The sequence below is a fragment of the Jaculus jaculus genome, chromosome 8 (genome assembly GCF_020740685.1).
Source record: "Jaculus jaculus isolate mJacJac1 chromosome 8, mJacJac1.mat.Y.cur, whole genome shotgun sequence".
Classification (NCBI taxonomy): domain Eukaryota; kingdom Metazoa; phylum Chordata; class Mammalia; order Rodentia; family Dipodidae; genus Jaculus; species Jaculus jaculus.
The window spans coordinates 77,665,488-77,690,001 of record NC_059109.1 but is presented as its reverse complement, the minus strand read 5'-3'; the positions used below and the strand labels follow the sequence as shown (position 1 = coordinate 77,690,001).

Below are 24,514 nucleotides of genomic sequence, written 5' to 3'. Positions count from 1 at the left end.
GGAATCCTCATCTCCCACATCCTTACTGCTCATGTGGAACATGCTGTCTGGTGTAGATGGAGCTCAAGTTCTGCACCCTGGTGCTCTTGTCTTAGGAAGGGATGTGAGGTTCCTTTTTGTATCTCCAAGACAAGGCTTGTCCTGAGCCCTCAGTTAGGAAAACAAGAAAGTACAAAGCAATTAAACCAAGTTTAAACTGCAGCCTGTTACCATTGTCAGTTTGGGAACCCTCCTCCTGTTGGGCCAGCACTGAGGTTGCCCCTCTTCTGTATATTGCTGTCAGCTCCTAACAGCCTCAGAAATTGCAGTGACAAGGCACAAGAACTAGTGCCAGTGCACATGCTCAGGGGACAAGTGGTCTTTCCTGTCCCCACAGAGGCAACAGCTCAGAGCCGCTACCTGTTTTGCTTTTGTCCCGTCCCCTTGGACAGTGTAGTTGTGCAATAAGTTTTTCTTGAAAGAAACTATGTTGGAGCTGGGAGATGGCTTAGTGTATAAGTGCTTGCCACTGCCGTTCAGATCCCTAGCAAGTGAACAGGCAGGTTCTCACTTGTAATCCTAGAGCTGGGGAGGCAGACATAGGAAAATTCCTGAGATTTGGTGGCTAGCTAGTCTAGATAAATTGGTGAGCTCCAGGTTCAATGAGAGACCTTGTATCAAAAAAAAATAAGATGCAGAGCAACTGAATAAGACTCTCAACATTGATCTTTGGCCTTCACGTGTGCACCTGCGCACACACATGAACACATAACACCACAGAGAGAGAATACATGTTGTGCAACACAAACAAAGGGAGGTAGAGACAGCTGGAGAATCCATTACCATGGTCCCTCCCAGACAGGCTGGCCGTGGGAGAAAATGAAGGTCATCACAGTTGCATTGTAACATGGGAAAGTTGAGGGACTGAAACCATTTTCTGCATGGTGGTGATTTCCATTTCTATGTGAACACAGTGTTATTTAATTCCCCATAGCCGCAGTCTGGGAGTCCTCTAAATGGAGTTTACGCTAAGCCAGAATTGCAGACGTTAAGCTGATTTCTCAAAGGATGCAGTTCATTCCAGCATCCTCACTCTCAGAGCTGGTGCTTCCAAGACATGTAAGAAAGGCCTTTTCTAAATTGGAGATCCCACCAGGCAGCCTCCCCTAGGCAGCTACAGCTGCAGTACTTTGTATTTGAAAGGTACCTTCCAGTCTCTCCATTAAGGCTGCTCCTGGAGAGCCAGACAGGGTGGAGGGATTGGCACACATCTGAGGAGGGTAGGCCTACTGGCCAGTGGGATCCTCTCTTATGATGGAACAAATTGTCAGCAGGTTGGAGAAGAGAGTTGGGTCCTGGATCTATTTTAGCTTTCTGCCACATTTTCTCCTGATATCTGAGTCTCCTGCTGGTCTCCTCACAGAGGAGGGGTTTGCTCATTGCATCTGTTGTACTTGAAGCCAGGCACCTTGGAGTTAGAACCCAAGGTGCCATTTAGAGACAGACAAGCTGATGTAGTTTCCTGGAGACCTAAGGAGACAAGAATTTCTTCTGAAGCCTGTTTCCCTAGGCACTGACTTCCCAATGAGTGGGCTTCTGAGAGGTAAACACCACTGCTGTCCATATCCTCCTCTTACAAAACAGGAAACTGAGACTCAGGGAGGAGGAAAGTGTGATGGCCAAACAGATGTATTAGTCAGTGTTCTTCGTGGCAAGGCACTGGAAACCGAATCTAGCAAAGTGAAGCCAAAGGGAGTGCACAAAGTGATCAGGAGGCCCAGCAGGAGTAGTTGCGAACGAGCAAGGACTGGTAATGTTGAGGACAAGGCAACAGTCCCCATAGCAAGGACTGGCCAGGCATAGTTCCCTGTGGCAGTGACCACAGGCAGCCATTTCTTCTCTTCTTCCTTCATGGCAGGCCTACTGACAAAGACCTGGAAGGGCACATTACCTGAGTTTAGCCCAACTAGCTACTCAGAACTGGGGAAGCAGAAGAACCAGCCACCTCAATTTTAAAGTAACTAGCCTTCCCTTGAGGTGCCATACAAAAAGAGACGGGCAGCTCCTCAGAAGAAAGCTGCCATCCCACAGACAGATGCCAAGAAACTCTGAAGTGGACAAATGTCTACTACTTCAGGGCTACAACCATTTCCTGATCCTGATCCATAGCCCTACCTATCACACTAGACCACCATTTATGTAGGTCCAAAAGCAAACAGAAACAGGGCTTAAAAACTTCCCACCCTACCTTGTACACACTGCACAGCAGTCCTATCAGACAAACACCACCACTGGAGAACTCGTCCTACAAAAGCCTGGGGGCTGTGCTCTGTTATGCCCATAGTCAGGTCCCTAGTGAGAAAGCTTTCCTCCCTCCTATGGAAATGGTTCTTTTCAGATCATCTGTTTTCCTATAGGGACACTTCCAAGCATGGAAGGCTTGGCCTAACTTGAGTTGCTAAGTAGTGCCAACACCAGGTTGAATTGGGATGCGTGAGTGGCAAGGTGCTTAGCCCCTTGCCTGTCTCTCAGGTATAGAGGTGCAGGTAGGTCTGTAAGGGCTTGGCTGCCCTATATTCAATGGCAGCACTTGATGGCCTGAGGAGGAATGACAGATTGCAAATTTTTGAAAGGTGGCCACAAACTGCATTTCTATTCCAGAAGTGGATTTTCTTTTTGCCACCTCTCCTTCAGCTTGGTTTTCCTGCTCAGAACCCACTTAATCAGTTGGAGGTGCACTTATGGGATGTGGCCAGTAAGCATGGGTAGGAAGGGAGTAGTGAGTTTTCAGGCGAGCACAGTGAAGCATACCACCATGCTACAGTGGGTGGTGAAAGCTGGAGGCTCCCACCAGGAACCTAGGCTTGATCATCACAGACTGCTATGGATGGAAGTGACCTTATCAGTTGTAAATGAAAGAAAGACCTCTGGGTCCTGGATAGAGAGTTGTGGGGCCTCTTTTCCTCTGGTTCCCAAGAAACCAGTGGCCAGCTCCCTGACCACTTCCCAGTCTTTATCTCTCCCTGCTACATGGCAGGTGGATCTTCTTTTTGATCACCTCATCACCGCTATTTGACCTTTCTGCTTCTCTGACACCTTCATAACTGGAATCAAATCCCCTTCAGAACATTCTGGCATGTATTTGTTTTCCTTGGCATTGGAGTATGTAGAGTCTAGCAGATGAGCCCTTTTTCTGAGGTGCTGGCAAGGCTGGCCAGCCACAGCATCGCTAGGCCCAAGCAGAGGTGGAGGGCTAGGGTACCTGAACCTGTCTTTGGAGTCACATGACAGTCTCATTTTCCTGCCATTGCCTTTAGCAGTAAAATAAGGTCTTCATGTTGAAACTGGCCCCCTGAAAACCAAAAGTAGTGTTTCCTGCCTCTGGCAGTCCATTGACTTTCCATTGGAGGTACCACTAAAAATAAAAATGGCATCTGGGCCTTCTATAGGATGAGTTGAGCCTAAACGAGAGAGGGGGAGATGGCTTTTGAGTAGCATAGGTGTCTTTTTAAAGCTCAGCTACTTATTTGATAATCCAACCCAGGTTAAACACCTCGAATAGAAGGGCAAAGATTGCTGGTATAAATTCTTCCAGAGTGAATGTATCATGTTCCCCGAATACATCAGTACTCCAGCTACAAAGAAGCATAGAGAAAGACTTAGATATCCCTTTTCCATCACTTTTCTTATCCCCATGACCCAGTGCCTCATAGGAAGGGAGAATAGGTTTGTTCTAGCTCATGGTGTGAAGGGATACAGCCCATCATGGAGGGAAAGGCATGACGGTGGTTGTTGTATGCCAAATTTCCTCCACATTGAAAGATATAAACAATTGTTGCCAGCTTTATCACAAGTGGCTGGGTCAACTCACCAAAGAAGGTATAATGGTGGTCACCAGACCCTTACCTGAGAATTAGGTGCCCCCCATGCCAGCACAATATCTTGTGACTTTATGGGGCAGATAGGGTATATGGAGAGCAAAAGATCAAGGAGCTGCATTGAGATGGTGTCTCTGGAGTCTCCATGCTCTGTAAGTAAGCCCTCACCCCAAGACTGAGGCAGGAGCATCCACAGGGGTAATCCCAGTATAGTGAGCCCCACTGAAATAATGCTTTGAGGTCTCATGATCTGTAAGTAAGCCCTCAACCTGAGTCTGACATAGTAGCATCTCAAGGCTAACCCCAATAAGTGAGCCTCACTGAAGGGCTGCTCTGTGGTCTCACACTCCTGGACAAGGAGCTTCTTAGAAGTGGTCACAGGGAAGTTGTCATCAGGGTAGAATGAGAGTTCTCCATGGTGCAGCTACTCTGGGGTCATGGTACTCTGTCAATAAACTCTCATCCTGAGGCTGAGGGAGGAAAATCCAAGGAGAATTCTGGACACAATCTCCATCAAAGTGGCTGCTTTGGGGGCCCTACATTCCTATAAGTAACCCCTCTTTATGCTCTGTAAGCAAACCACCCCAATAAACTCTTTTGTTCGCCAAACTTGTACTGATGGAATCATACTTTGATCTACCATCTGAGCCCTATTTGTGGTGAAGACCTGAGTCCACATCTCCCCATGACAGTGGCTCTTTGGTATAGGGGCTTGTGGCAGCTGGTTCCATTGTGTCATCATTCAGAAAGCAGAGATAGGACAATAAGCAAGAGTGGCCGTACACCCCATAGCTTACTGCCCCATTAACCCACTTACTCCAGTCTGGCCTCACTTTCCAAAGGTTCCATGACCTCTCAAAACAGTGACACCAGCTGGGGAGCAGGTGCTTAAGCCCACAAATCTGTAGGTGATATTTCATGTTCAAGTCATAACACTTCTCAACCCTAGTGGGGGCCTGTCTCCTTGAAAAGTGTCACTGCACTGGGTACCAAAGAAAGGAACCCAGGGATGAGCAAAGAGCAGCCCCAAGATTTACTGTCCTGAATCGGCTTAGCTGGTCTTGTCACTTTGTCGTTAGCCATGTAAATGGAAAGTGGACAGCAAGTGTTTGAGAAGCCTTTGGGTGCTCCCTTCCATCCACCATAGAACATGGCAATCACTCCTGCACGGTTCCAACAGTACCTGGCACAAATCTGTGCTAGCTCAATGTCTGATGGATGGATGACGGGTAGATGTGGGGCCCTAGGTAGGAGAAGCCTTCTGTTCTAAAAGTGAAAAACTTTCCTTTACTCCCTGTATGGCTTTCTTGTCTCGGCAGTTAGCACTACCACAGAGACCCACAGCTCATCCATTACAAACATTAACTGTAAATTACGCTTTTGCATAGTTAATTCCAACTCCTCATTATGTATTTAGCAGAGCTTAGCAGGCATAAAATTCAACAGCAAGCTTTGGAGCAGATCCAGTATCTGTCCTCTGTGATATTTGGAAAATGCAAAGTTTTAGGAGTGGACCTTGGAGCGTGTCTTTGCTGGAAGGCCTCCAACAAGCTCTGCTTTTTGCTTTTTTTCTTGGAAAAAGTCCAACCCTTCTGGAAAAAACTGATAGCGTCAAAGGATGCTCCCACCCTCCTTCCCACTGAAACAGAGTCACTGACTCTCCTCCTGGGTGGAAGTTAATATTAATATAACTAGTACAAAGAAAGAGAAGTGTGAGTATCAGGAAGCTATCCTCCTGGAGCACTCTCATTCATTCATACATTCATTCCTCAAATACTTGTGCACCTCCATGGGTCAGCACTAGGATATGGCACCTGAAGTTGACAAAGGAGACAATATCCAGGCTGCCATGGAGCAGCAGGATTTTTGCCTGTTTTTATTTTCATGTAGTGTGCATGCATATATGCATGTTAGTGAGGGCACACATGTGTCTGCAGGTGTCCATGCACATGTATGGGTGGAGACCAGGGGACAGCCCAAGTATCATCCTCAGGAACTCCATCCACCTCCTTTGAGACCGAGGTGCCTTGAGCTCACCATTTGACTAGACTGGATGACCAGTGAACCCCAGGGATCTTTCTCCCTGTGTCTTCCAAGTGCTGGGATTGTGTGTGTGTCACCATGCCTAACATTTTATGTCGGTATTAGAGATTGAACTTGGGCCCTTACTCTTATGAGGTAAGCACTTGACTGAATAAACTATCCAGCTTCCAACCACCTTTTTGAGTGTATAGTATGTGGTAGTGGTTGTGTGTGTGTGTTATACAAGTGTGTTGCAGATGTGCATGCCCTATACACATGTGTGCAGAGAGTGGAGGAAAATGTCAGATGTCTTTCTCTATCACTCATCCATATGTTTTGTTGAGACAGAGTTTCTTACTGATCCTAGAGCTTGCCATTTTTACAAGCTCCAGCAATTTTCTAGTCTCCACTCCACCCCCAACATATAGGACTGGGGTTATAGACATGCATGGCCGGGCCAGGCTGTTTATGTGTATGCTGGGGAATTGAACTGAGGCAATACCAGACCCTCTTAGATGCTTATTCCTGCACAGCAAGTGCTCTTACCTTCTGAGCCATCTCCTCACCCCACCCCCTTTGTTTTTAAAGCTGAATCTTGGAATCTAATCTGAGTGTGCTTGGAACAGGTCGGCCTTCATAATCGTCTCCCTCTTGGCTCCTCTTTTGTCCTGGTACTGAGTTCTGCCTTGTGTCCTTACTGCAAAGTATGGGGAAGAAAGATACACCTCCCTGTAGAAGAGACCAAGTTCTTTCTCATTTCCCTGGTCCACTGGATGTAGTGTTGCTAATCTCAGCCCGTCAGACCTTCTTCCTAAGCATTCTGAAAGAGGGTCTAACACAAGAATCAAAGACAGCAGCTCATACATTTGGGCATGGGCCCTGTCCTCTCCACAGTTGGTTTTGTCTGAGGGTCTAACTTTGAAGCCTGTCTTTTCCCACTATTCCTGGTCATTGTGAGGCATTTGTTTCACCTTTTTCTCCGTCAACCTGAAGCTCAACTGATATGCCTTAGCACCATGGAGAGCTCCCAGCCAGCAAGGGACATGGGGCTGAGTGGGAAGATATACAAGCCCTTGTGAAATAAACACGAGGAACTAGTGAAACATAGCTTGGGTGTGTGATTTGTTCCCCTGAAGCAGCTTCCCTGCTAAGAGAGCTATTTCCTCATTCTGTGAGTCATCTTGCATAGCTCAAATCCCTTATTCTCATAGTGGACAAGAGACTTGGAAAATTGGCTTTCCTGTGATCCAAGATTTATTGTGACTATTAGGAAATTTATTTGCTTTTCAGTAAGAGCTTTTTAACAACAATTTTAAAGTTTTCTTTCAAGAATTATTGCTGTAAATCCACACTATTGATTTTAGCAAGTGGGAGTGCCCAGTGCTCTCTGGAGCCATCTCAGTGTTTAACCCCCTCTCCTTATCACTCCAACACTGCCACAGTCCCACTAAGCTGGAGTGGAGGGACTCTTGGCCTCGTCAAGGCACATGCTTAGCAAATATTTCATTCTTCACAGAGACAGTGGACAACCACTGGTCACAGACAGAATATCAGGAAAATCTTTTCTCTTCTTGGTCCCCATCTACCAACAGCATGTGCAACAGGGTACTGTGTGAGACAGGGACATGTTCTCAGTAAGGTGTGGTCCACATCACTACTGTGGTTCATTCCTGGGGGGGGCGTGAATCAGCCTTAAAGAACATGTGTTCATAGTGATTTTGCTAGTCAACATACAGTTTCTGAGCATGACCAGTTTAACTGAAAATAAGAATAGCTAGTGTTCTCTGGGCATAGTCGCACATAGCTGTCATCCCCAAAAGTGGGCAGCAGAGGCACGAGGATCACTGCATTTTTGAGACCGCCTATCTACATAGTGAGTTCCAGACCAGCCATGACTATGTAGTGTGACCCTGTCTCAAAACCAGAAAAATGAAAACAAGCAAAAAATGCTTGTTGATGCTCGATGGTGCCTACCTCCATTCCATATGCTGTAAACTTATTTCTTTACTTATTTGGCCCTTGTGTCTATGGTAAGCATTGACCAGTAGGGAAAGTGAAACAAGAGTTGCCTCGTCATCCTGCCTGTAACCTTGGAGCCTGTGCTTAAGATGTGTGCTTGAAAGACCACAGCTTTCACTGTTTTCCTTAGTGAGCCTTTCATTCTCATTTCTTTTTTCTTCTTTTGGTGTGTCTAAGAGTGTGTGGTGTGCATCCATGTGCATAGTCACATGTGTGTGTAGGTACATGTGCATCAGAGGTCAACCTTGGGTGTCTTCTTCAATTACTCTCTACCTCATTTTTTGAGACAAGGTCTCTCACTGAACCTGGAGCCCACTGATTCGGTTAAACTAGCTAATCAGCAGTCCCCAGGGACCCTCATGTTTCAACCTCCCCAGAGCTGGAATTACAGGCTTTTACATAGGTGCTGTGTATCTGAACATGGATCCTCATATTTGTGTGGCAAGCACTTTACCCATTGAACTATATCCCCAGTCTCATTAGTTATAATTTATAAGATCTCTTCTCCCTCCTTGCCTTTTTTAAATTAATTAATTTTTTTATTAATTAGTTTTATACTCAGTGAATACAGTCAAGTTGGTACCATTGTTAGGCTCATGCATGTCCTACCAGCTCCCCCTGGCCCATCCTTGTTGAGGTATATGGGTCCTGCATTGTGGAGTTAGCCCACAGTTATGGGTAGGAGAAATTTCTCTGAGTATCATGACCCAACCTGTGACTCTGACATTCTTTCCACTCCTCTTCCGCAAAATTTCATTTAGGGTCTGCTTCAATGATGAGGTATTGGGAGCCTCTGTGTCTCTGGATATCTGATTTGGTAGAAATTGATTGTTCTCTGTGTTGATCTCCTTCACCCGTGTGCTGGTACCAGGATCACCAAGAAAACAGCACCCTTGCTTGTTTCACCAATTATTCTTAGTTTCAGCTGGGTCCTTTTTGAAGTATGATGGGGTGGTTCTCTCCTTAGGCTCTGCATCTATCTGAAAAAAGAGAAGCAGATTCTCCAACAGAGAGTAAAGTTCTGGCAATCTATTAGAGATTTCTCTCCCCTAGAAGACCCAGTGAAACCTTAATGCCTTGCCTTTCTTTCCTGGTGATGTGCAGCACTGTTAGGCAGTCGCTGTCTTGGCTGGAAGTCCCCCTCCTTGCCTATTTTATTCCCTTCCTTCTGTTCTTCATATCTCCCTCCCTCTGACACTGAAGAAAATGCCTCCTGGATTCCAAGTTTTGGTGCCTTGTGAACTGCATCTGTGCTTATCACAGCACCAGGATGTGGGGTACAGGGTGACCAGCCCTAGCCCCGTGTCCATTGAGGTCTCATGCCCTTGGAGCCCTCAGAATCCTTAGGACTCAGTTTGAAATTTGCTGCACTGCACTACATTTAGGTCAGTCGTCTTCTACTTCAGTCATAGCACTTCTGTTAGTGTTCTTACAGAAAGTCAGAGGAAGCAACCTAAGACACATGGAGGCATGCAGGCTTGCTGACTCTCTTCAGCTAGAGACAATGGAGAGCTGCAGATATGTGCTCACCTTCTCTGGGAGCAGGAAGCATGCACTGTGTCTTCAGCTCCCTTGTAGCTAGCTGCAGCTTTTGGCAGATTTTCCATTGGTCAGACTTGGGCATAAGGTGTAAGGTACTCAGGGGTAGATACAGTTCATGTGGCAGCAGCTGTGAAGGGAGTTAAGTTTGCCTGATGAGCTTATAGGGAAACTGAGGCTGCTTCTGGCACCCATGTTGTGGTGATAGTGTCTCTAGTGACAGCCCTGTTTAGAGGCTAGGCACTTTCATCTGTTACCTGGCCCCTAGGAGCTCTGCATTCGGCAGTTCTCCTAGAGATTCTTTGCATTACATGGCATCCTTTAGTGACACTTTCTCAGGCAGACTCCTTCATCAAAGGTGCAGACAAGAGACTGCCAGCTAAAAGGGGATACAGATGGTGTTGCGTGAACCACATACAACCTCCTGCACTTTAAATTGGAAGTCTACTTAGTTCAGAGGTCTCCAGGCTCATGTTGAAATATCAGGTAACTGAGTTAACTCACTGTCAGAAATTATGGTTAAAACCAATCAAGAATCATCCATACACATGCTGACTGTTGCTCATTATTGACCCTTCGTCCAGATCTGTGGCTTGTTGGTGCTGCTCTACCCAGCTGCTTTCTCTCTAACTTGAAAGTAACATCATGTCTCCAGTGTTTCATGACATCCTGAGAGGCAGTTCCTTTGTCCTTATATTCTGAGCACAACTGTGGAGGAGGGTAAAAGAAACAAGGGTCTTTGGAATAACATCAGGTTAAAGCCATTTTCTTTCATTCCCTCCAGAAGCAGCAGTCTAGTCAATGAAGTTGTACAGATGAACTTTGAAATCACCAGCTTCAGCAGCCTCTCAGGGACGCAGCCCATCACATGGCAAGTGGAGTATCCGCGGAAGGGGACCACAGACAGTGCTGTGTCTGAGATCTTCAACAGCCAGGACCTGGTTGCTATCATCCCCCTTGCTATGGTAAGCCATGATGTTGTGGAAGTTTCGGTGGATAGCTGACTGGGGTCACCCATGTGTCCTGCCTCTCTTTCCCAGGTCATTGAATTAATGGTTTTATGTCTTCTTTGCTCCCATCTCCCTCTTGCATGGAACATATGTTTCATTAGCTTAGCCTCTGTCATAATACCATCATGATACTGGCAGTATCCCCATACCAAACTCCTTGTCATTACCTTGTTCTCTAAGCTACATGGTTCCCTTTTTCTGTTTCTACTTGTAAGAACCTTGGGTCATGCTGGGTAATACAACAGAATTACCTGGGCTAGGCTACAGCAGTGAGTAACCCCAGATCTTAGGAACCAGAGTCAACAAAAAATTGTTCTTGAGTATTCTATATTACTTACATGGTAAAGGACTCTGCTGTGTGACCCCTGAGGGACTCTGCTAGCTCCTTCCTTCTCCCCGCTACATGCTTGAGAAAGTGACATCTTCAACACCTTTCCCTAGGATGGTGGACATAGGTCAGCACTGAGATCCAGAAGGCTCTCGGTGGTCAGCAAGTATATCAGAATTGCACAAAGCAAAAATGGGCAAACTGTATTGGACTTGTGAAGCACAGTGCTCTGTCACAGTGAGGATGTGGCTGTATTACAAGCTACAGATGAGCTTTGTTTACTTATTGAGGAGGACTTGGCTGCACAACAGCTACCTGTTTACTGTAAAGGTTAAGGGAACGGCAGTGATTAGGATTCCTATAAAGGTGACAAGTTTCACCCAAGAAAGTTGTCTGTCAAACTCCTGTGTGTAAACCCATCATGTGATTCATGAGGTCTGTATGGGGTCCTCTAAGACTCCCTAGGTGATGTCAGCATTGCTGGTCTACAGGTGGCAGCCTGAATGCCAAGGACCTGGAGGTGCAGATGACATAGTGTAGAGAGTTGTTTCTTTTTCAGCTCTGTGTCCTTACATGTGTGAGTCATCAGGTAGCCCTTGACAAGACGAGCTGACATCATTCAACATCACTGCAAACAGGAAGAAAGAGTATATCCCTGAGACAGGTCTGGTTAGAACAGGTTAACTTGGCCTGGGTCATTTATCCCACCTGTAGCTGGTCACCAGAGTAAAAAGGATGTGACTTGCTGCTCTGCTAAACCTAGAGGTATGTCACCTGAGACAGGTACAGAATTGTACTGCATGGTGCCTTATAGGAAAGTCTGGCTGTTACTGTAAGGCAAGGAATAGATTCTGACACAGAAAACACATCCACTACATGTCATCCACCAAAGGACTTGTAAACAGATTGAATGTGGAGAATGATTCATCCTCACATTTTTTTGTGGCTGAATCTGGAGTCTTGCACATAATTTGAAAGTTCTTGATCCCCAACGCACATCCCCAGCCCTTGGTTTATTAGACAGCTTTATTAGGTAGCTTATCTGGCCTTGAACTCATATGTAGCCTAGGCCAGCCACAAAATCTCAGTCCTCCCATTTCAACCTACCTAGTGCTGGAAATACAGGCATATGCCACTTGAATCAGGTGTTCCCCATAAACTCATGTGTTCTGAATGATTTATCCTCAGCTGGTGATAGTTTGGAAGGTGGAGCCTTGCTGGAGGAGGTGTGTTTCTGGGGTAGGACCTCAGGATTTATTAGCCCTAGCTTGCCAGTGTTTGTTGGCTAACTGCCCTGCGGCTGTTTCCACCTGCTATGGCAGAGGTTGTGTCCGTCCTCTGCTGGTGCCATCTTTTCCCCTGTCATCCTGGAGCTTTGTCTTAAGAATATAAGCTGAAAATAAATTCTTTGCTCCCATTAGCTGTTTTTGGTTGAGTGCTTTATACCAGCAATGTGAAGGTAATTGCAACACCTACCAAGCCCAGTTCCCTATTACACATTCACTTGTAACCAACAGGCCATAAACCATCTGCTGCTTGACCTAATGCCCCATGTAAGGTAATAACAGTGATTTTAATATTTTTAAAGTCTACATTTTACACAGCTACATGAAACTACTTAATAGGCTCTGTTTTGCCTGTGTTCTCACAAATCCTAAAATATTTACCATGTGGTCCTTTAGAGAAAAAGCTTGAAGATTTATGTCCCAGAACACACACCAATATAAGTTACAGAACACAAATGCCCAGATCCTGCCCTGCCCATTTCAAAAGAAAAAAGCATTCAAATACTTTGAAAAGGCAGAACCATTATAAGGATGTAGGATATTACTATGGCCCACTTTCAGCATGAGAGTCCTCCTTGAAATGAGGCGTCATTATTGTGGTTATTGTGTTTTTGCAATGCCTTCACAGCAAGATGAAATGACTACTAATGACACACCCAGAATCCTTTTGTCTGCAAGTTACTGTAAATGAATTCAAACTGCCTTCCTCCTCTAGTGGTCAGTGATAGCAATACTGCTGAAGGTCCAGGGTGGTGCAAGACCCCTCTATACACTGGGTTAAGTGCTCCAATAACACAGCATTTATCTTCTCTAGACCTTAAACCTTAACTGACTATGTAATACAACATGGAGAATTAGCAACTGTGGTGAGCAGGATGTTGTGGTACACACCTGTAAGCCCAGGAGACTGAAGCAGGATGATCATGAGTTGGAGACAAGCCTAAGCATCTATAGCAAGGCCCCAACTAACTGTATAACAAAGAGATAGCAAATGGTGTGTCTCAGGGGCACTTCTGATCTTCCATCAAATGTTCCCAGCTGGGCATGGTGTCACATGCCTTCAGTCCCAGCACTTAGGAGACTGAGGCAGGAAGTTCACCTTGAGTTTGAGGCCAGCCTGGGCTACCATGAGACCATGCCTTGAGGAAAAAAAATGGTCTGAGCATTTAGAACTGACAAAATCTTTGAGGGATTCAGTTCCTCTGTGGAGGAAAAAAATAATCACACACAAAATGGCTATTTTGTCCTAGAAAGCGAGTCCATTTATAGCCAGCCACAAAAGTAAACTGATTGAAAGTGACTAGTAATGTGACTGTGGCTTCACTATAAAATAAGGACCTTTTAAATTAAATTAAAGTTTTCCTGTACTGAGAACACCCTACCACTGAGATATGCCCCATTTTTCATGTTTTTATTTTGAGACTTACTAAGTTTCTCAGGCTGGCCTTAAACTCACTCTAAAGTCCAGGCAGGCCTTGAACTTGTGATCCTCCTTCCTAGCCTCAGCCTCTCAAGTAGCTGATTTTAGAGACCTGGCACTAGGCCTAACTACTGATGAGAAATTTCAAAAAGAAAAAAGAAAAAAAATGAACTAAAAGCCAGTGGTCCTGCCAGACAGCTGCATGGGCCTTTGAAAATAATGAGAAAATTTCCAAAACAAACTTCAGGAAAGTTCCATACTGGAAAGGGGCTTACCTGTGAGGGAAGTTTCTCACCTCAACACTACCACTCATTTCATAGACCCAGGGAGGAAGCTGGGGACACTTGACAGAGTGTACCATGCAGCCACAGGGCTGAGTGCTGAGTGGAAAGGAACAAAAACAAATGCTGAGAATGCTCGTCCCAAGACCCCAGACAAAGCCTTCTGCATCCTTCTGTCCACCTCCTGCCCCTACAGTAGTTTGAAGAATGTTGCTGCAGTTAGCTTCTCCTTGCTGGGACAAATCCCAGACCAGAAGTAGCTGATGGGAGGAAAGGGTTTATTTCAGGCTTACAGATTCCAGGGGAAGCTTCATCATGGTGGAAGATACTGACTGACTGCATCCACAGCAGAGACAGAACAGCCCACACCAGCAGCACAAGGACCAGAGCTCAAACTGACTCTCTACACACCTGCTAGAGCTGTATCCATCCCCAATGTCACACCTCTTCCATCATGGTTTTGCCTGCTGGGATCATAAATGGGAAGCTTAATCTTAACCCCTGAGGCTATGGGGACATATGTTCATATTCAAACCACCACAAATGCTGACCACTAAACCACCATAGCTTGTCCCAGTTCAGCTTGGTCTGCATTGTTTCCTGCCTGGCATGAGGACAGACAGCAGCACGCATCCGTGCTAGGGCCTTCCTGCCAGCAACTTTCCCCACCTGGTACTTCATCAGGCTTGGGAGCTGAGGGCAGGGTCTGAATGGAAGAGCCAAGGGCATGCCAAGTCTGCCTCTGGGTCTGGGAGTTAGAAGAAGCACCAGGGGTTCTGAGAAACACTTGGGGCATTCATGTCTTACAAAGTAGTTGATCCTGCAGGAACAGAGGTTAGGTACAGATATCAAGGGATCATTACCATGTGATGGGGGAAAGATGGTGAATCAAGTGTGTGGAGTTTCTGAGAAGAAAGGGGCAGCAGAATCACTGGGCCTGGCTAGCCCCTTACTCTGTGCAGCCAGCACTCTGGTGGCCAGATTTTTCACAGGATATGTCCAAGTAGAGATCAGGTACTGGCAGTAAGAACATGGGCATAATGGGGTTCAGGCTCTGCTAACTCACAGTGTCTCCTTACAGTTTCTTTACAAATAAACACTTAATGGTTGTTAGTGGGAGGAGCTCACAAAGTCCCACACATCCCTCAGTATTTATGGGCAGCTAATGGTTGCTTGGGAAAAGAAAAACATTTTCTTCAGTGGTATAGCCACTGGCAAGCTGCCTACACTCCAGTTAAACGAACCTCCATCTATGCTCATGCAAGCAACCCTAATTAAACTCAGTGGGTAACAAAAAAGACATCAGGGCTGGGGAGATGGCTTAGTGGTTAAGCACTTGCCTGGGAAGCCTAAGGACCCTGGTTCGAGGCTCGATTCCCCAGGACCCACGTTAGCCAGATGCACAAGGGGGCACACGCGTCTGGAGTTCGTTTGCAGTGGCTGGAGGCCCTGGCACGCCCATTCTCTCTCTCTCTCTCTCTGTGACTCTCAAATAAATAAAAATTTTTTTAAAAAGACATCAAAGAAGAAGTGGGACTAGTTGGGAAGGTAAAAGAATAGCAGGAGGGGGAAAGTAACAAGAGAAAGTAATGGGGTGAATATGATCAAAATACATTACATGTATGAAATGTCATAATGAAACTCAATGTCATGTATAACTAATATGTCCTAATAAAACCCTTTTCAAAAGTCAGAAATAAAAAAGATAACTGGGGATATGTTTCAGCGAGTAAAGTTCTTGCCACACAAGTGTGAGGGCCAGAGTTCTAATCTGTAGGACCCACATAGATGCGTGGCAGGCATGGGGGCCACCTGCAACCCCAGTGCATAGGAAACAGGAAGAGGATGCCTGGGGCAAGCTGGTTAACTACGTAGGACTAGCTGAGTCAGTGAATTCTGTATTCAAGTGAAAGACCCTGCCTCAGGAGAAGTGGAAAGTCTTCTCAGGAAGACCCCTAACATTAATCTCTGACCTCCACATGCACACATTCATACATGTGCTCCCCACAGAACTGTGCACCCACACATACACATGAAAAAATAGCCAACAGCCTCCCTGCAGAGCCACAGTCAGGCATGTACACTTGGTCCCACATTGGAGCTCTGAATTGACCAATTTCCTTTAACTTTTCAGAATACTTTTCATGGAGAGATGCACTCTAACTCTATGTATGTGTGTTGAGAGGTGCATGTGCATACACATGTGTCGGGAGGCCAGAGGACAACCTTGGGTGTTGTTCCTCAGGCACCAGCCACCCCCCACCTTTTTTAGAGACTGGTCTCTGATTTGCCAAATAGTCTAGACTGGCTAAGCTCCAGAGATTCGTCTGTCTCTGTCTCCCAGAATCCTGCAACTATAGGCATTCCACTACACCTGGCTACTTTTTACATGTGTTGTAAGCATCCAACTCAGGTCCTCATCCTTGAAAGGCAAGTACTTTACCAACTGAACCATCTCCCCAGCCATATCCTTATTCTTTTAAAGGTAATGACTATTGGTTAACATTCCAAGGGGATAGGTAAACATGAGCAGCTGATAGAGCCAGCTATAGCTGTAGCTGTAGCTCGCTGTATGAGAACTCTGGGAATTCATTCTTCAGTAAGTGTTTGTTAGATGTCCACAATGTTCCAGACTGTGTTTGGGGATTTAAAAAAAAAAAAAAAACCATGATCTTCTTACATACTACTTGAATCCATTTATCTCTTATTAAGTAAATCAGGACGTTGGGAGCTCAGGCTTGATGTGGAAACTCCACTGCACCGATTCAGACGAAATTGCTCTAAAAATGCTCTCGTGTTCTCTTGTCAACCATCCACTGGGCCTGAGGAAAGGGCCACATTATTGACCCAAACAGCACAAATTGAAAATCCTGTGCATAGATACCTGACTTCTCTTGAGAAATATACTGTGTTCACCAGTGAACTAATGAATGCTGCTTCTTTATACGTAGAGCCCTCTTCCTTGTGCAGTGTGAAACAGCACAACTCCTCTCCATCCCTGGATGCTCCTATCTGAAAACCAAGCCAAGCCAACTTTCCAGGCCTGAAAGCTACCTCAGAGATAGATTGTGTGCCTAGAAATGTGCAAAACCAACATTTGCTTCTCAATACTGCAGAACAAAAGACCAGAAACCACTCATCGGTTTACTTGAAGTTTCTGACTGTCTGGCAAACCGTTGTCTTCCTAATGTTTTAAGAGTTAGTCCCAAACCGAGAGCCTTGACTTCTTCTTTCCCAGTATGAGTGATTTGTCATTAATGGCATCCCTGTCCCTCCTTCCTTTGGGAAGAAGTTTTAGAGAGCAGGAATGAGCAGCAAGCAACTGTGTGAGCTGTATGCAACTTCTGCCCAGGTGTCACCCTAAGCGTTCATTGTCCACTTCCCTCCTTCATCCTAACATGGCTGTCTAGGGATTTGAGCTCATTTTCTGTACCAATTAATTTTTTTAATGGGAAAAGGGCTGGAAAAATAGCTTAGCGGTTAAGGTACTTGCCTGTGAAGCCTAAGACCAAGTTTCTATTCTCCAATACCCATGTAAAGCCAGATGTGCAAGGTGGCGCATGAGTCTGGAGTTCATCTGAAGTGGCTAGAGGCCCTGGTACATACATTTTTTCTCTGCCTGCTTCTTTCCCTTTCCCCGCCTCAAAATAAGTAAATAATAAACAAACAAACAAACAAACAAATGTAAAGCCAGATGTGCAAGGTGGTGCATGAGTCTGGAGTTCATCTGAAGTGGCTAGAGGCCCTGGTACATACATTTTTTCTCTGCCTGCTTCTTTCCCTTTCCCCGCCTCAAAATAAATAAATAATAAACAAACAAACAAACAAACAACAGGAAAAGGGGGCTGGAGAGATGGCTTAGCTGTTAAGGTGCTTGCCGACAAAGCCAAAGGTCCTCAGTTTGATTCCTCAGATGCGCAAGGTGGTGCATGCATCTGGAGTTCAGTTGCAGGGGCTAGAGACCCTGCACACCCATTCTCTTTCTCTCTTTCTCTCAAATAAATAAAAATAAATATTAATATTAAAAAAACTGGAAAAGAATTTAATTTTTTTGGTTTTGGTTTTTTCAAGACAGAGGCTCACTCTAGCCAGATGACCTGGAACTGGTCTTGAACTGACAGTAATCCTGTTACCTCAGCCTCCTAAATGCTGGGATTAGAGGACTGCACTACTATGCCTGGCAGAAAGAGTTTAAAAGAGCAAAGGTTATTTTAAAGTAAGAAGAAAAGGAAGCAGAGAGAACACAAACTCCCTGTGGAGGAGGGCACTCCAGAGCTAGAAGATCTGTAGCCCCAGTGGCAGCTGGATTTTATTGAATGAGAGAAGCTGTCATCCAGAAACCATGTTTGGTCAGCTTAAACACAGATGAATGTGCTGGTTGGTCCACAATGCATTGAGCACTGTCCCAGAAAGCCTATTAAGCAAACCCACAGCAGGAAACTGTGTCCTGTGTCCTTTGTTCTCAGGGGAGACAAATTAGGAAGTGGGCTGTCCACTGGACCCATCTTTAGCTGCCTATCTTGGGGTACTATAGAATATAACCACTTGCTAGTAGGAGATCCATACTCCCTATCTGTCTGCCTAGCCAAGGAAAATGTCTAGCTCCTATGTTGTCTCATTAACACTTCTTCCTGTTGGGTACACACGCCACCAGCAAAATGGGAGAGGGACCTATTGCTCAGTGCTGATAGTTGAAAGCATGTCTGTGGTCAAATTTTGAAATTCTCTTCCAAATGTGTTGCTAGCATTATTTCACACACTAACTTGGCTAACATTAAAAGTCCACAACAAAGTTTATGTCTGCAAGGGCAGAGGTAGGAAGTTTCCAGAAGTTCTGCTGTGCTCAGGAGGAGTATCACTGAGGCCCGAGTCACCACATACCAAATATTCTTGAAAGTAGACATGAAAGAGAATAGCTAATGAAATTTCATTTATGAAAACCTTAGGTAGGTATAGATTTGAATGAGAATTAATCCTATTTTTTTCAGAAATTAATATAAAAACAGCTAGATGAAATGACTTTTTTTGGTCTCCATCTGGATTTGTCATGGATTTTTGAAAGGTCAAACTCAGCACATTCATTAATTTTTATTGAAAAGTGTTCTTTTTGCCTTCCAAACACATAAGCAGGCACATTCCCTTTCCCCTTTGATAGACCACCTGTCAGCAGATCACACAGGACCTCCTGAACCCAATCTGCATTGATCCTAAGCCACCTACAGCAAAGTGCCACCTCCCTAGAGTGCAACAAAATGAGGAGGATGCCCCAGGTGGTTGAGAAGTTGGTTGTGACTATAAAGATAACCTAGAAGCCAGGGCACAGTGGCTGGGTATCTTGTACACTGCAGTATTGTTTTCAGACCTCTCTGGGCAGGAGTTCTCTATTACTCACCAGCAGTTGCAAAGATACAAAACTGATTATGAATATCCTAAGTGCTCCCATTGCCACTCAGAGTGCCCTCACTTTCTTTCCCCCTCTTATGCACGTGCACGTACACACACACACACACACACACACACACACACACACATACACACACACTTTCTTGCTCCATTCACAAAGAAGTCAAGCTTAACCTCTTCTACAAACCTCATGGAACAGGTTCAAAATTCCTTCATCCACCTTTGTTTTTATAAAAATATATATCCAGAAGAAATGGGACCATCCACCCATGGACTACAACCTCTGAAACAAGAACTAAAATGACCCTTTCCTCCTGCTGGTGATCTCAGTGTTTTGTCATGGGATCAGAAGGCTAACTGACACAGCACCTTATAGAATTTATGCTTTGTTTCTTGAAATGGTATGTGCATGCAGAACACTTAGCATGAGGTATCCTCTTAACAGACTGTTCAGTGCACACTGTGCTGTCGTTAACTATAGGTGCAGCATTAGGCTGCATGTCTCCAGAACCTGTTCTTTAGGTATACTGAAGCTTTGTATCCATTGATCAACAATTGCATATGCCCCTCTCCCCACTTCTCTGCCAGTCACCTTTTGTCTTCTCCTAAAAGTTGGAGTGTCTTAGCCTCTTCTGCAAGTGGAATCATGCCCTGGTGGTTGTGCCTGGTCTATGTCTCATAGCATTGTGTCCTCCAGCTTCATCCATTCAGTTGTGCACCCTGAGCTTGGCTCCATACCCTGGTCATCATAAATGGCACTACAGTGAACATGGGGTGCCATGAATTTGAAGTACAAGCATCACTTCAACATTCTTGCTTCTTTTCAATGCATACCCAGAGTGGAACTGCAAGGTCATATGGCCATTCTGTTTGGAGGTTTTTTTCATCCACCTCTTGTGCACTTTACGCAGTTATTAGAAAGTCTGCCTCTATCCCACAATCCCACACAAAAATAGCAACACCTGCTCAGTATTGTATAGATAATATCTCCTATCTATAGCCATACCACCCTGAATGTTCCCAATCTCATCTGGCAGTATCTCCTACAACATGTAACAGCTGCCAGGTAAAGGTGATGTTTTACTCCCATTTTACAGCTGAGAAAATTGAGGGCAAGTTGGTAAAGTTACTCACCTAAGGTCTCACAGCTGGTAAATGTAGTCATAGGGTTTGACTTCAATCATTCTGATCTCATTGTCCTTTCCTGGGCTGACTCCCGAAGCCAGGGCTAGCTAAGAAAGAGGCTATGCGCACTGTTTAACACTGCTTTTACCTTGTTCCACAATCCTAAATAAGTCTTTTACTCCCTCTTTCCCTAGAGGATATTCCCTAGAAAATATTGTGGCTGAAATGGATCCTCCCTGCCAAAGATCCCCCCGTTGGATTCCACAGTTGGCAAGATGGAAGTTCCCTGCAGGGTCCTTGCCAAGTTCACTGTGAATATTTGCCTTTGTGTGACCCAATTTCTCTGCAGCCTTCCTAGTCTAGGCAGCAGTGCTGGGACTATCAGAGGCAGCAAAAGAAAAGAAATTACCCCATAATTTGGGGGTGTTTAATTGGGATTATTTATAAAATGAGTTTCCTACAGAGACACCATAGGATATTTGGCAATGCCTTCATTTCCCCAAAGCCTTTGTAAGCTTCCAGCACTGCACAGAAGCCCAGTGTGGGAACTACTGTCCTTGGCTCTACATAGAGGGTGAGTCACAGCTGGGCTTCATGCCCTTCTTGGTTGCTTAAGTGATCACAGGCTGGGCAACAAGAGTCATGTCCCCTGCCTTATGTGTGCTCAGGACTCTGTAGTTATGGAAATGCTCTCACAGAGTACACAGCGGATAAAATGCGTTTACTGAAGCTGCATTTCTTAGTGGACAGCCCTCCTCAAAGCCAAACATCACCATCACCCACCCCACTGAGAGTGTGGCTGTGTGACGCTGGGGGACCTAAGCAGAGAATGTTAGAGCAAAAACCAGCCAGCATGTCTGGAGGCTAAACCTGCCTGGTATGACATTTATGTGACATCAAAGAAGACAATCCTGTCAGGCTTTGTGTCTACTGTGATAACCATCTATATCACCCAAATGCAGGCACTAGACTCAGCACTTCATGGCCATTGTTTCATTTGCTGCTCCTAACAGCTCTGCCTGTTTTATGAGTGAGGGTCCAAATGTCTGTGAGCAGAGACCTTGTTCTAGGGTTACACAGTTTGAGAACAGTGGATATGGGGCCAAAACCTACATATCTCTGACCTGTGGGTCTCTCTCCACTACTAGTCCAACTGGTCCTTAATAGAAAAATATGTATTCCAAACATGTGAAGAAGAGAAGGTGAATGATGGAGATGGGAGACGATGGCGCTGATGGTAGTAGCAATGGTTATACAGATAGTGATGGTGGTGATGATGGAGATGATTATGGTGGTACTTTTGGTCATAGTTGTAGTATCATCTTTTAGAATAACCAGAAATCAAATCTGATTTTTAAAAAGGGGGAGAGCAGTGAATGGCATCTCTTATCCTATAGGATATATCAGTGAGTTGTAGGGACTAACATCTTTCCTTCCTAATAGAAAAAAATCACTCTTAGTATTATTCTCAAAAATGGGCAGCCACGGTGTCTCAAATGTGAAATCCTCAAAGTCGTAGACAGGGACCTCACAATAGGATGACCCTCCATCTCAGTTTTTTCAGAATCAAGGAGGTTCCTGGGATGTTGGGCTTCTGCTTTTATGACTGGGACAATCCAGGTATGTGGGTGTGAGCTGGCCACTCTGACTTCCCAGATTGGCCCTGAGATTTCAAACAGGCTTTGTGCAAGCCTCTGTTACTGGGAGTCATCTTGCTCCTTTGAAAGTGGAGATTGCTCACTTCAAGAAGACCTTTGTCTGAATCTGGACTTACTGTGAATGCAGTTTGTTGTCTATATTTATGAATCAAGAAATTTCACACCAGCAAATCTGGCTTTCTATCTTCCCCTGAAAGGAGCAGACAATCCTGCAATCCAGGGCCCACAAGGCAGAAATCAGTGTTGCTGAATGCAGGCTGCATCTACCCGTGCTGGACCAGGATCGAGCCAGAGCTTGCAACAGTTCCCTCCAAGTCCATTGCACCCATTTATTTAGCCTGTCCCACCTCTGAAGGCAGCTCACTTGAAATAATGTGTGTAATTAGAGCAGCACTTAGATTGTAGGAAGTGCTCTGTGATATAGCCATTTTAGTTTATGATTCCTACTCAGTAATTGTACCACTCAACTCGAGAGGACTGCAATCATTTGGCAATAAAAATGAAACGCTGGCACATGGTATAGCAAGGATGAGCCTCGAAAACATTATCCTAAGTGAAAGGAATCAGTAAATCCACACAGCCAGAAAGCAACTTACCAAGAGCCCAGGGTGGAGAGAGGGGTAGCTAGGGGAAGCAGAATTCCTTTGTTCCATGATGAAAAGAGTCCTAAATTAATTGTAGGGATGAGGGCACAACTCTGAAAATTTTCTAAAAACCACGGACATACATATGTGTACCATGTGAATCTTATCTTAAGTTCCATAGCCTAGTGTACTAACAGTTAAAGGCCACAGTCTTCAGAGATTGGGCTGAAGAAATATATAGATGGGCTGGGTAGATGGCTCACCAGTTAAGAGCACTTGCCACTTAAGCATGAGGGCCTCTCATACCTGAGACTTCCAAGTTCAACTTCCCAGACCCTCTTAAATAGTTGGGCATGGCAACACACATCTGGAATCCCTGTCCATGGAAAATGGACATGGAGAATAGCTGGAACCAGTTGACTGACAGCAGCCTCTTTTGATTCAGTCTGGAACCCCATGCATGGGATGATACCACCGATAGTTAAGGAGGGTCTTCCTTTCTCAATTAATCTAGTCTAGAAACTCCCTCATGGATAGGCTCAGAGGTTTGTTACCATGGTGATTCTAAATCACGTCAAGTTGACAAGCAAGATTACCTATGACTGTGACCTTTTTGAAAAGAAGATCTTTGCAGATGTAACTAGACAAGAAGCAAGAAGAGACAATACAGATGAGAGTGGGCCCTATACACATTATCACATGTACTCAGTAGAAACAAAAAAACAAATACCACCAAGACACACCCATGAGGACAGATGCAGACATTGGAAGGATTTGTCTAGAAGGGGAGGAATATCAAGGAACACCAGGCCATGTGTGGTGGCTACCCCAGCACTTTGGAGGCAGACGTAAGAGAATAGCTGTGAGTTCAAGGCCAGCCTGAGATTACAGTGAATTCCAGGTCAGCCTGGACTAGAGCGAGACCCTACCTCAAAAAGAAAAAAACGAAAAGGAAGGAAGGGAGGGGAGGAGGGAAGAAAAGGAAGACCAGCAGCTGAAAGGCGAGGAAGAAGCCTTCCATGAGCTGTAGCTAAGAGCATGGCCTGCCCATATCTTCATTTTGGATTTGGGCCTGCATGACTATGAGAAGAAACTTCTACTCTTAAGTTACCAAATCTAAGGTCATTTGTTAAAGCAGCCACAGACAACTGATAGAAGATTTGAGCCATTATTTCCTCTTCTTAAAGCAGAGGATGTGTAGGCACTTAACGGTGGTCCTTTTTTAGGGACACATGAGGGATTTCCCCTAGCAAGTGGCAGGCTGTGGCTAGAATCAGGTGAACTGCTTTCCAGGTATGAGCTGCCCATGTCTTCACTGGGGCCATCCAGGAAAGACCAGACTATTTGGTGAGCAAAGAGAGATTACAGATGTCTGGGTGTTCTTGCCACTGCCCCTCTTCATTGTAGAGGTCACCTCTCCTTGTCCTCAAGGTAAAACTGTTTTATGTCTGCCAAAAATCATGCAGACGTCAAACTAGTTCCTTTTTCTTAATCATCTACAAAAATAATTAATTAATTAAATGGCCAGATCTGCTTATCACCCTAGGCCCTTATCTGTTTACTATGTGGGTAACTTCTTATAGGATAAGAGGTTTGACACTGGATTACTGCTTATGTTTACAGTGAAATCTGCAAAGCAGTGCTGAGGCTTGGAAAGCTGGGAAATATCTTTACTGAGTCAGGGGAGGTTTGAATGAACTCACACTCCATCCATGGCAGCTTTATGGTACTTCATGGTAGTATCGTCTGCCTGTACCCTTTTTCAGTGAGCCACATGTCCTAAAAGGTTTCCTCAGACTCTCAAGAGACATGCTTTTTAATAGAAAGGTTGGGGTGGACACTACTAAACCTTGCAGAGGAAAGTAGCTCACAAAGGGGGAGAAATCCCCATGAGACAACAAGAGCAAGTGTTGGCCTGAAGGTGAGGAACCCTCACAGGTTTGTGCTGGGAATGCAAGATGAAAGGACTATGAAGAGCTATG

At 45.1% G+C, this 24,514-nt stretch overlaps 1 protein-coding gene across 1 annotated transcript in view; it reads left to right on the top strand.

The window, feature by feature from the left end:
* Tmem132c (transmembrane protein 132C) overlaps window positions 1-24,514 on the top strand; it is a 319,106-nt gene that overhangs the window by 254,032 nt on the left and 40,560 nt on the right. Inside the window, exon 4 of the mRNA XM_045156869.1 lies at window positions 10,222-10,402. Coding sequence (XP_045012804.1) covers window positions 10,222-10,402 — 181 coding nt within the window. The remainder of the gene's footprint in view (window positions 1-10,221; window positions 10,403-24,514) is intronic.